The sequence below is a fragment of the Hyla sarda genome, chromosome 1 (assembly GCF_029499605.1).
Source record: "Hyla sarda isolate aHylSar1 chromosome 1, aHylSar1.hap1, whole genome shotgun sequence".
NCBI classification, from domain to species: Eukaryota; Metazoa; Chordata; class Amphibia; order Anura; family Hylidae; genus Hyla; species Hyla sarda.
The window spans coordinates 529,295,919-529,309,302 of NC_079189.1; the positions used below are offsets into that span (position 1 = coordinate 529,295,919).

Here is a 13,384-nt window from a genome sequence, read left to right on the forward strand (position 1 = left end):
CAGCAGTCACCCCGGTCCGGTCCCCGCCCGGCACCCGAAATTCCCACGGGGGTATGGATATGCTCTACATCCTTAAGTACCATATGCATACGCCCTTCGTCCCAACAGGTTAAAAATAAAAAAAACTTTCAAGAACAGAAAAGTAACTGGCTGGCCATCTCCTGTTGTGTTGTCGTTTCTGGAGTTTTAGAAATGTAATTTGTTTTCTTCCATTCAGGTCACATGCTGTTGCCTGTGTTAACCAGTTCATCATTGGAAGAACCCAAGCTCTCATGCTGCATATTGACTCCTTCATTGAGGTAAATATGATTTACTCTGAACGAATGGTTGATTTGCTTCACTTTTTGGCCAATTATTTTATTATTTTACAAAGATTTAGAATCATGTGCAGATAAACACCAGGTGCAGCAGAACAAAAATAAAGGAATTTTTTATTTTTATTTCTTCATATCTTGTCCTAGACTTACGGCTGATTCATAGTGTTGGCTTCTTAGAGTAGTAAAAGTTTAAAAATATTATTTCCTTTATTTCCTGAAAAAGAAATATTGTTTTATGCAAATAAACAATCTGCTTTCAATCTTCTCTATGGGTTTGGATAGTGCAATGCAAATAATTTTAAAGAAGAACTCTCCATGTTGGTCCAGTTTAAGAAATTGCTTGCAATGTGACAGATCCCCCTACAGCTCTGCTTTAGATCTCAAGTACTTTAGGACTGACTTAACTTAACCCTCCATTTCAGGTGATCCATTGAACAGACCCTACAAGACCCTTTTCAGCTTTTTACATTGCTTAATAATTGTAGAAACAACTAAAGTCAATAGAAAGCTCTTTGCTTTACGATCAGAAATGTGTATTTTGTGATATTTGAATTAAAGTTAACATTTTATCGAACAGAATTTGTTTGCTTTGGCAACCGATGAAGAACCTGAAGTCCGTAAAAATGTTTGCAGGGCTCTGGTCATGCTGCTTGAAGTCCGAATGGACCGCCTGCTTCCCCACATGCACAATATAGTGGAGGTTAGTTTGTTTCTCATTTTCCTTTTTAAGTTGCATCTTTTTTTATATTGAATAACCACACATAAGAAAAATATAACATTAGTTAGGGGTTCTTCGGCCTCTTTCAAAAAAAGACAGCTAGCCTTGCGACCCTCATTGACCTATCTGCCAATGTGGTCTTAACTGGAAAAGAAGTTCCTTGCTTTGGCTTTACATGAAAAGTACCAGATGCTACTGTCTTCGAGGCTCTACTCTCTCCCTTTAAGGGGAAGGTGTCACCAAGTTTTACCCTATATAACTAGTAGCAACACATAATAGAGGTTAATATCACTTGCCCTGGATGTCTGCTGCCACATCTATAAATGTGAAAAAAACTACTTTTATAAATGCCACACGCTTAACCCCTTAAGGACTGAGGGGTTTTCGGTTTTTGCACTTTGGTTTTTTCCTCCTCGCCTTTTTAAAAATCATAACCCTTTCAATTTTGCACCTAAAAATCCATATGATGGCTTATTTTTGCGCCACCAATTCTACTTTGCAGTGACACCAGTCATTTTACCCAAAAATCTACAGGGAAACGGAAAAAAATCGTGCAATGAAATTGAATAGAAAACGCCATTTTGTGATTAGGATCCTCACTCCTCTTGTCTCCTCCATGACACCTGATCTTTAGTCTGTAGGTCCATACGATTAAAATGATACCCTACTTATATAGGTTTGATTTTGTCGTACTTCTGGAAAAAATCATAACTACATGCACGGAAATTTATATGTTTAAAATTGTCATCTTCTGACCCCTATAACTTTTTTATTTTTCTGCGTATGGGTCGGTATGAGGGCTTATTTTTTGCGCCGTGATCTGATGTTTTTAGCGGTAAAATTTGTGTATTGATCGGACTTTTTGATGGCTTTTTATAAATTTTTTCATGATATAAAAAGCGACCAAAAATACGTTATTTTGGACTTTGGAATTTTTTTTGCGCATACGCCATTGACCGTGCGGTTTAATTAATGATATATTTTTATAGTTCGGACACTTACGCAAGCGGAGGTCCCCTCAGCTGCCTCCGGCAGTCTCCAGAGATCTTCTGCTCTGGTCTGAGATCGAGCAGACCAGAGCAGAAGATCACCGATAACACTGATCAAATGATTGCTATTAATATTCCCCTATGGGGATGTATATCATCCCTTTTTCCCATTTTACCACCAAAAAGCGTAAAAATAAATAAATAAATATATTTGGTATTGCAGCCGTGTGCGTAAATGTCCAAACTATCAAATTATGTTATACCAAATGGTGAACGGCGTAAACATAAATTAAAAAGTCTCAAATTGCAGCTTTTTTGGTCACATTTTATTCCAAAAAAAAATTTATAAAGTGATTAAAAAGTAAAATATAAGTAAAAGTGGTCCCAGGGGAAAAAACTACAGATCACGGCGCAAAAAATTAGCCCTCATACCTCCCCGTATACGGAAAAATTAGAATGTTATAGGTGGTCAAAATAGGTCAATTTTAAACATACTACTTTTGTTAAAATAGTTTGAGATTTTTTTTAAAACAGTACAAAAAAGCATATAACATGGGTATCACTTTTAATCATATTGACCCACACAAAACATGTCATTTTTACTGTAAAGTGTACAGCGTGAAAACAAAACATTCCAAAATTTGCTAAATTGCGTTTTTCTTTTCAATTTTCACACATAAATAAAAAAAAAATTTGGGTACGCCATACATTTTATAGTAAAATGAGTGATGTCATTACAAAGTAAAATTGATTACGCAAAAAAAAACAAGGCCTCATGTGGGTCTGTGGATGAAAATATAAGAATTATGATTTTTTAGAAGGTAAGGAGGAAAAATGAAAATGCAAAACATTAAATTAGTCTGGTCCTCAACTGGTTAACGACCAAGGATGTGTATACACGTGTCTTAACGGTGTATGGCGCTGACTCCCGACTGGATAAAAATTATAATAAAAATAAACATGTGGTATCACCGCATGCATCAATGTCAGAACTATAAAAATATAACGTTAATTAAACTGCACGCTCAATGGCATATACGTAAAAAATAAAAAAAATACCAAGGTCCAAAATTGCATATTTTTGGTCACTTTGTATACTATAAATATTTTTTTTTATAAAAAACGATCGAAAAGTCCCATTAAAACAAAAATGGTACCGATGAAAACTTCAGATCATGGCACAAAACGATGAGCCCTCATACATCCCTGTATATGGAAAAACAAAGTTATAGGGGTCAGAAGAGGAAATTTTAAACCTACTAATTTATGTGCATAAAGTTAAGCAAAATCAAACCTATATAAGTTGGATATCATTTTAATTAGAGATGAGCGAACTTACAGTAATCCGATTCGTCACAAAATTCTCGGCTCGGCAGTTGCTGACTTTATCCTGCATAAATTCGTTCACCTTTCAGGTGCTCCGGTGGGCTGGAAAAGGTGGATACAGTCCTAGGAGAGAGTCTCCAGCCCACCGGAGCACCTGAAAGCTGAACTCATTTATGCAGGCTAAAGTCAGCAACTGCTGAGCCGAGAAGTTCATGACTAATCGAATTACTGTAACTTCGCTCATCTCTAATTTTAATCGTTTGGACCTACAGAATAAAGATAAGGTGTTATTTTTACCGAAAAGTGCGCTGCGTTGAAACCAAAGCGCTCAAAAGTTACAAAATGGCTTTTTTTAAATTTATTTTTATTTTATTTTTTCAATTTAGCCCCACAAGTGTGTGTTTTCAGGTTTCGCCCTAGATTTTGTGGTAAAATTGTCATTACAAAGTTAAATTGGTGGCACAAAAAACAAGCCCTTAGGAGTCTGTAGGTGGAAAATTGAAAGCATTATAATTTTTAAAAGGAGGAAAAAACGAAAGTGCAAAAATGAAAAAGCCTTTGGTCCTTAAGGGTTAAGGCCAATATGGACCTGGTCCTTAAGGGGTTAACTAGTTGGGCTTGCAGCTGCTAAAGCAGTCATGGCTCCCCGGGCTGTAATCACACCTATTCAGGCTCTAATAACACCTATCTAGGTATGATTAAAGGGCTACTCTGGTGGAAAACTTATTTTTTCAATCAACAGGTGCCATAAAGTTAAACAGATTCGTAAGTTACTTCTATTAAAAATTCTTAATCCTTCCAGTACTTATTAGCTGCTGAATACTACAGAAGAAATTATTTTCTTTTTGGAACACCGAGCACAGTGCTCTCTGCTGACATCTTTGTCCATTCTAGGAACTGTCCAGAGTTGGAGAAAATCCCCATAGCAAACATATGCTGCTCTGGACAGTTCCTAAAATGGACAGATGTCAGCAGAGAGCTCGGTGTTCCAAAAAGAAAAGAATCTCCTCTGTAGTATTCAGCAGCTAATAAGTACTGGAAGGATTAAGATTTTTAATAGAAGTAATTTACAAATCTGTTTAACTTTATGGCACCAGTTGATCAGGTCCTGATGTCATTGCTCATAGCTAGGCTGTCAGTCATGTCTGGAAAGGTTTGTTTAGAGCCCAGGGTGCCATAACTACTTCAGCAAGCTGCATGCTTCGGGACTACTTAATCATGCCTGGTGACTTCTTAAGCCTCATTTACTGTGTGCGACATTTTATAAACGTTTTCTCCAAGTTTACAGACAGACGTGCCAGCAGACATCCAGGCATGGTAGGACACACATTAACCTCTATTACGTGTTGTAACTTGTTATGTAGGGTAAAACTTAGTGACAGGTTCCTTTTTATACTGACGTATTTACATATAGCTCACTTTAGAGAGTGCTGCTCAAGACTAAGGGGATAGAAAGTAAGAATCTGGTAGACTTTATTGTCCTGCTATGTTGTCTTAGTTTGTGACCTTAGGTAATTTTATTTTCATATTTCGCCAACCCCCAAATATAGTACATGCTGCAAAGAACACAGGATCAAGATGAAAATGTTGCGTTAGAGGCATGTGAGTTTTGGCTGACTCTAGCTGAGCAACCTATTTGTAAAGAAGTTCTATGCAGACATCTTACAAAGTAAGTTATGTTTTTTGTCTTTGATCTGACAATGCAACCTTTATTTGTCAAACGAAGGAGTTTCTTTATAAAATGGGACACATAAGTTTTATTTTTGTTGTCTCCTAGGTTAATACCGGTCTTGGTAAATGGAATGAAATATTCGGAGATAGATATTATATTGCTTAAGGTAAGTAAAAAGCGTTAGAGATACGGCCAATTCAACTTTGTCTCTGCCCACATCAACATTGTGGTCTCAATTTATAACACAAATCACAACAAAGCAGCCTATCCGTCACATAATGTACAGCAGCAATGCTCAGCGGACTCCATTAAAGGAAATCTGTCAGCAGTATCACCCGCACTAAAGCTGTCACACAGTTTTGTAGTGAGAGTGATGCTGATCAAAACAATACAGTGTCCATATTCGCCCAGCCGTACCGCAGCAATGTCTCCTTTTTCTTTTTAATGTATATGAGGGGCATGGGCTCCGATGCGAGCTTGGGGCATGCTGACGTCATCACCGGGCGGGCGCTCCACCCGGCTTATTAATATTCATAACCCCCTCCTCGCTCTTGCGCCCTGTGTTAGTGTACTGCGCATGCGCCACTTCCTGCGTACTCCCGGAGGTGACGCATGTGCCGTACACTAACACAGGCCACAAGAGGAGGGAGTGAAGCTGCGCATTCGCCATACGCTAACATGGGCCGCAAGAACAGGGAGGGAAGGTGCACATGCACTGTACACTAACACGGGGTGCAAGAGCAGGGAGGGGGGGTTATGAATATTGATGAGCCGGGCGAAGCGCGCGGCAAAGATGACGTCAGCGTGCCCCTAGCTCGGTTCGGAGCTCCGCCCATGCCCTAAGGCCCAAATTTGCATATAAAGAAAAGGGCGAATTGCGGCGGAACAGCTGGGCCAATCTGGACAACGTGAGCATTTTCGATAAGCATCACCCGCACTACAAGCCTGTGTGACAGCTTTAGTGCGGGTGATACTGCTGACAGACCCATTATAACTTAAAGAAAATCTGTCAGGTTCTGCTGAGGTGTCAATCACTCATGTTTTTCAGTCAAAGACAGCAGAGTCAGCATCTGAGGCAAATGTGAACATAGACTGATCTATGTAGTGATAACCATTATGTACTATGAAATTCAGGGTGATGTAGAAGAGGATGAAGCTATTCCCGATAGTGAGCAGGACATTCGGCCTCGGTTCCACAGATCGCGAACAGTGGCTCAGGCACATGACGAAGATGGGATCGAAGAGGATGAAGATGACGATGATGACTTAGATGATGATGAGACAATCTCTGATTGGAATATAAGTAAGTCATATTGACTTGCAGAATGGCTGATTTTATATATGTTTTGTATGTAAAAATAGAAAGATTTGGTCAGAGCTCTTGTCTTAGGCTTAATTTTAACATTTATCTCTTTTTGCCGTTATCCAGGGAAGTGTTCAGCTGCTGCTCTTGATGTGCTTGCGAATGTGTTTCGGGATGATCTTTTGCCGCACATTTTGCCTCTATTGAAAGAATTACTTTTCCATCCTGAATGGGTAGTAAAAGAATCTGGAATTTTGGTTCTTGGTGCAATTGCAGAAGGTTAGTGTTTCTGTTCATGTCTTTACTGCTTACTATTAAATTATGTAAACAAATCAGCTGCTTTTAACCTGTTAAGGACACAAGTAACAGGACGTCAGGGCGTACCTGTATACCCTAAGGTGGGCGTACCTGTACGCCCGTGGGAATTTCGGTCCCCCGAAGCCTGCTGAAATCATTCAGCAGGCATCCCGTGACAATGCCTGGGGGGTGTATCATAAGACCCCACAATGTCAGTGATCACCGGTGAATTCACACTGGCGATATGCAGCGATTCCGGTCATGCGGCTTGTGTTTGACCTGGAATTAGAATCACCTCCTGTAGCTGGGGGGAGGTGGCGATCCTGTCACCTCCTCAGGAGCGCTGCTATTGGTCGCACAGGGACAGGTAGGAGGTTAAAAAATATATATATATTTCTCTCCCTGACCCCCTAATAGGTCCTCAAGGGTCCGAAGCAGATTTTGCAGCGCGACCCGGGCCCTATTAGGGTTTCAAGGTGCTGCATTTGGCCCCCCTTTTTTTTTTCTTTGGCCTCAGCTGTATTTTTGTTTTTTAGTGTGTGACTTAAAATCACACACCGTTATGTAAAGTTCACACCAAACACATACACTACACACTTCCCTTCCTGACCCCCCTTGCCCCCGCCACCGTAGAAAAAAGGTGATGGCCCGCCGGGCATTTTCGGGGGGAGGAGGCATCTGCCAGTAAGGATGAGGAAGATACTACTTTTGTGTTCTTCCTTGTCCTCCTCATCTGATGGAGTCCCCCAGAAGGCGGCAAAGACGCCGCAAGGTGAGGCTGCCCCCCCCCCCATGATAGTGACCCAGTGGCCGACACTAGTACGAGCGTCCATGCCGCTCTTAATAGAAGTCCATCCCCCCAGACATGAGTACCTGAGCCCCCTTCCGGTGATCCTGTCTGGAGACCCCCAGAGGGATATCAGCCACGGATTCCTGAGTTTGTTGGGGATTTAGGAATCCAGATTGACATTCGGATACACTGAAATTGACTTTTTTAGTTATTTCAATGACGACTTTGTCAATGATATGGTGGGGCAAACAAACTTGTACGCCCAACAGTTCATCGCCCACCACCCAGATTCGTTTTTGACTAGGCCCAATGGATGGTACGCCATTGATGCAGCCGAAATGAGAACATTTTGGGGCCTCGTGCTGCATATGGGCCTAATAAAAAAAAAAAAAAGTGTCAGGCAGTACTGGAGCAGGGATGTCCTCTATCAGACCCCACTTTTACAGTATGGTCATGACACGAGGACGGTTCGAGGCCATACAGAAATGTCTGATCCTGCCTATGACCGGCTTTACAAAGTGAGGCCGGTCATAGATCACTTTGTGGCCAAATTTTGGGAGGCCTACGTAGCCCTCAGGGAGCTCTCTGTAGAGGAGTCTCTAATCCGTTTTAAGGGGAGACCCCTCTTCCTCCAGTATATTCCCTCGAAGCGGGCGCGGTATGGCGTGAAGCTCTACAAACTTTGTGAGAGTACCTCAGGGTACACTTACAAGTTCAGAATATATGAGTGAAGGGATTCCCGTATTGAACCCCCAGAATGTCCCCCCCACTCTGGGTGTTAACAGGAAATTCATTTTGAGATCTTGTGCACCCATTGCTGGATAAGGGTTACCACCTTTACGTGGACAACTTTTATACCAGCATGCCTCTCTTCACATCCCTTGCCGCCAGATCCACATCCGCTTGTGGGACCGTGCGGAAGAACCAGAGAGGCCTCCCTCTAAGTTTTGTTAAGACACCTATGCCCAAGGGAGAGTCCTGTGCCCTTACCCAGAGTCACAAGAGGGGGATATGGAAGGACACCACCACTCAGTGTGACACTTGCCCAGATCATCTGGGCCTCTGCATTAAAAACTGCTTCAGGGAGTATGACACTTCCATGCAGTACTAAATTTTCCCTTTTCATTTTAATTTCCCATAATTTGATCCCAATGTACAAAGTCCAGAGCAAATTCCAAATTTTAACCCCATAAACCACTAAATCGCCCAAAAAAATTTAGTAGCTAAGTTCTCCCGCTGTTCTGGCTCCATAGTAGCTCAGTTAATGCTCAAGGCCCCTGACTGCACGCCTGCTCTTCTGAGACCTGGTGTGCACCTGTAGAGCAGTTTATGTCCTAATATGAGTATGTCCTTACTACAAAGAAATGCATTTACAAACTTATGGTGACCTTTTCTCCTATTACCGCTTGTGAAAATGAAAAATTTGGGGTAACCCCAGCATTTTAGTGTAAAAATCTAATTTTTTCTTTTCACATCCCACTTTAATGAACATTTATCAAACACCTGTGGGGTGTTAAGGCTCACTGTACCCCTTGTTACATTCCTTGAGGGGTGTACTTTCCAAAATAGTATGCCATGTGTTTTTTTATTTTTTGCTTTTCTGGCACCATAGGGGCTTCCTAAATGCGACATGCCCCCCAAAAACCATTTCAGCAAAATTTGCTTTCCAAAAGCCAAATGTGACTCCTTCTCTTCTGAGTATTGTAGTTCAGCCGCAGTGCATTTGTCGGCCACACATGGGGTATTTCCATACTAGGAAGAAATGGGGTTACAAATTTTGGGGGGCATTTTCTCCTATTACCCCTTGTAAAGGTGTAAAATTTGGGGGAAACCAGTTTTTAAACCAGTATTTAAGTTCTGGCACCATAGGGGCTTCCTAAATGTGACATGCCCCCCAAAAACCATTCTGGAAAAACTCAGAAAATCTCTCCAAAATCCCATTGTCGCTCTTTCCCTTCTGAGCCCTCTACTGTTCCCACCGAACACTTTACATACACATATGAGGTATTTCCTTACTCCAGAGAAATTGGGTTACACATTTTGGGGGCGGGCTTTTTTTTCCTATTACCCCATGTAAAAATTTCAAAAACTGGGTCTACAAGAACATGCGAGTGTAAAAAATGAAGATTTTTAATTTTCTCCTTCACTATGCTGCTATTCCTGTGAAACACCTAAAGGTTTAACACACTTACTGAATGTCATTTTTGAATACTTTGAGGGGTGCAGTTTTTATAATGGGGTCATTTATGGGGTATTTCTAATATGAAGGCCCTTCAAATCCACTTCAAAACTGAACTGGTCCCTGAAAAATTCAGATTTTGAAAATGTTGTGAAAAATTATAAAATTGCTGCTGAACTTTGAAGCCCTCTGATGTCTTCCAAAAGTAAAAACTCATTAACTTTATGATGCAAACAAAGTAGACATATTGTATATGTGAATCAATATATAATTTATTTGGAATGTCTATTTTCCTTATAAGCAGAGAGTTTCAAAGTTTAAAAAATGAAAATTTACAACTGACATAAAGTAGAATATGTCACATTAAACAATCTCTGAATCAGAATGAAAAGTAAAAGCATCCCAAAGTTAATGCTTAAAGGGGTACTCCGGTGAAAACCTTTTTTCTTTTAAATCAACTGGTGGCAGAAAGTTAAAGAGATTTGTAAATTACTTCTATTAAAAAATCTTAATCCTTCCTGTACTTATTAGCTGCTGAATACTACAGAGGAAATTCTTTTCTTTTTGGAATTCTCTCTGATGACATCACGAGCACAGTGCTCTTTGCTGACGTCATTATAATAATAATAATAACTATTTATTTATTGTTGTCCTTAGTGGGATTTGAACCCAAGGCCCCAGCACTGCAAGGCAGCAGTGCTAACCACTGAGCCACCATGCTGCCCTTAGCATACATCTGCTATGCACAATTGCTAAAATGGACAGAGATGTCAGCAGAGAGCCCTGTGCTCGTGATGTCATCAGTGTTCCAAAAAGAAAGGAATTTCCTCTGTAGCATTCAGCAGCTAATAAGTACTGGAAGGATTAAGATTTTTTAATAGAAGTAATTTACAAATCTCTAACTTTCTGGCACCAGTTGATTTAAAAGAAAAAAAGGTTTTCACCGGAGTACCCCTTTAAAAGGACAGTGGTCAGATGTGCAAAAAACACTCTGGTCCTTAAGGTGAAAATGGGCAGTGTCCTTAAGGGGTTAAATTAACTTTATGCGGTACTCTCACTTGAGCTAGTTGTTCCTTATCCTTGTGATAATTGCATAATTAAAGGTCTAACTGGGCCCCACTGCTGATCCTGAGGATGCTGTAAAGTTGTAGCTACAAATAAAAGGAGTGCATTTATTCTCTTTGGGCACTTGGCAACACTCAGAAGGCCCTTTAGAGAATGAATAGATTGGTAGCCATGCATGCATCGCCCAATTTTTTCATTTAATGGGTTCTAGCTGTAGATGCATACAGAATGTTTGGAGGGGGCTGAACATTTTTAAGATTAACAGTACAACAGAATTCACAGGTAAACGCGATAGATTTGCTTTACAGGTTCACTTTGAGGTACTTCTTAAATAAAATGTTCATGAAACCATATTGCTTTAAAGAGTACCTGTCACCAAATAAAACTTTTACTATAGTGTTCCTTGTAAAATTAGCAGACACTTTCCCATTCACTTGCTTTTAAAATAGTCAACATAAATGTTTAAAATGTAATTTAGAAAAGGCCACTAGGTGGCTCTGTTCTGTTCCCTGTCACAATTAATACAGTGAGTTTGGTCTCCTCCTGGCCTGGCAGGAGTCCAAACTCAGGAAGTGCTTCTCTGCACTGAGCTTGATATTTAGCTGCACAGAAAGTGAAAGCTTCACAGATTCTCACAGAAAGCTGCACAGAGTGAAAGCTGCAGACTGAAACATGCACAGAGCCTGAGGTCTTCTATTCATCACAGCACTGCAACCATGTGAGGGCGAAAGTGGTCCCCCAGTAGGGGGAAATTGCACTATGTGAGCAAGAAGAATGGTAAGATACACAGCTTTTTAAAGGCTGGAGGGTTGTAAGGAGTAGTTAGGGAACATAGCCTGAGTTAGTTTAGAAGAAATTATTTGGTGACCGGTACTTTTCAAGTTTAGTGATATGCTGAACTAAAACTGTGATTTAAATCTTTTTCTTAAAGTCTAATACCTAGCATCTTGTATTTACCTTGTTATTATGATTTGTTTAGTTTAACATTTGCAAATTGTGTTTTAGGTTGTATGCAGGGTATGATTCCCTACCTCCCCGAGCTCATCCCTCACCTTATTCAGTGCCTTTCTGATAAGAAGGCTCTTGTGCGTTCTATTACCTGTTGGACCCTTAGTCGCTATGCACACTGGGTAGTTAGCCAGCCCCCAGACATGTATTTAAAGCCATTAATGACAGAGCTACTAAAACGAATCCTCGACAGCAACAAGCGAGTTCAAGAAGCTGCTTGCAGGTAATGATACATATGTTTTTGTTTTTTCAGTTTTACTTCAATTCATAAATAGATTCACAATCTCCAGCAACTTACATAAAGATGATTCATTTGTGATGAAGATATCAGTTTGTGATGTGATTTTCCTTGACGAGTCATTTGTCTCTTGTGTTGGCTGGTTTGTCTACTGTTCTGCGTGTCCTCGGCGCGCCCGCCGCCCTGCGTGTCCTCGGCGCGCCCGCCGCCCTGCGTGTCCTCGGCGCGCCCGCCGCCCTGCGTGTCCTCGGCGCGCCCGCCGCCCTGCGTGTCCTCGGCGCGCCCGCCGCCCTGCGTGTCCTCGGCGCGCCCGCCGCCCTGCTTGTCCTCGGCGCGCCCGCCGCCCTGCTTGTCCTCGGCGCGCCCGCCGCCCTGCTTGTCCTCGCCGCGCCCGCCGCCCTGCTTGTCCTCGGCGCGCCCGCCGCCCTGCTTGTCCTCGGCGCGCCCGCCGCCCTGCAGGCTTTGTAACTGAAAACAACTTTAATAGTATTTAGAAATTGATCTACACTCAGATTTGAACTTCAAATTAACATGATGGTATAAAAGGATCGGTATAAAGTGGACCTCTGACTCTTTCCATCTTGTCATGAGTTAATAGAACACTTCTTGACATTCACTAAAATATTTGTGTATTGAACTGAAGTTTTTTTTTTCGTTTTTTTTCTAGTGCCTTTGCTACCTTAGAAGAGGAGGCTTGTACGGAACTTGTCCCTTACTTGGCTTACATTTTGGATACCTTGGTTTTTGCGTTCAGTAAATACCAGCATAAAAACCTTCTCATCCTTTATGATGCTATAGGAACTCTCGCAGATTCTGTTGGACACCACTTAAATAAGCCAGTAAGTATTGAATTCTTAAAGTGACGGAGATAAGTGTTCAATATTTTTATTGTGGTATTTTTTGTATATTATGTAAGTGACCTCTAACAGTTCTCATGTTTCTGCAGGAATATATTCAGATGCTGATGCCTCCACTTATTCAGAAATGGAACGTTCTAAAGGATGAAGACAAAGATCTTTTCCCTTTACTTGAGGCAAGCCCTAAGCAATTTATATGTAATATAGTGGATATGTAATTTTGTTTAGTGATTAGAGGTGAGGAAATCTCATGTATCTCATTTATTTTTTTAAATATTTTTATTCAAAAATTTTTCACATACCCAAAAAATAACAGGGGGGGACATTACCCCTGACAATATACGTGGTAACATAAGCAAAGTCATAACACACATAAGTGGCGACACGAGCGTCTCATAAAGTTTAAACAAAACACACCCCTCATATTGTCTTGAGACAGATTTGTCTCATTTGGCCAAAGCAACCAATCACAGCTCGGCTTTCATTTCTCAAATTTGCCCATAGGGCCGATTGGTTGCTATGGTCAAATTTGTGCTGCTGTATTTATTGTTGGATGTGACACCTCAGCCCTGGTGGCCTGAGGCAATTCTGGGCATTTGGTCCCGGCAGCCATGGGATGACGTGT

At 41.1% G+C, this 13,384-nt stretch overlaps 1 protein-coding gene across 2 annotated transcripts in view; it reads left to right on the forward strand.

Moving 5' to 3' along the window:
- TNPO1 (transportin 1) overlaps positions 1–13,384 on the forward strand; it is an 83,717-nt gene that overhangs the window by 46,711 nt on the left and 23,622 nt on the right. For both annotated transcript variants that reach the window (XR_008847823.1, XM_056539740.1), the window contains exons 6-14: positions 218–299; positions 895–1,017; positions 4,901–5,019; positions 5,128–5,188; positions 6,157–6,325; positions 6,452–6,604; positions 11,662–11,887; positions 12,570–12,741; positions 12,849–12,935. Coding sequence is in view for 1 of the 2 variants with exons in the window: in XM_056539740.1 (XP_056395715.1) it covers positions 218–299; positions 895–1,017; positions 4,901–5,019; positions 5,128–5,188; positions 6,157–6,325; positions 6,452–6,604; positions 11,662–11,887; positions 12,570–12,741; positions 12,849–12,935 (1,192 nt within the window). In the remaining variant the exon portion in view is untranslated. The remainder of the gene's footprint in view (positions 1–217; positions 300–894; positions 1,018–4,900; positions 5,020–5,127; positions 5,189–6,156; positions 6,326–6,451; positions 6,605–11,661; positions 11,888–12,569; positions 12,742–12,848; positions 12,936–13,384) is intronic.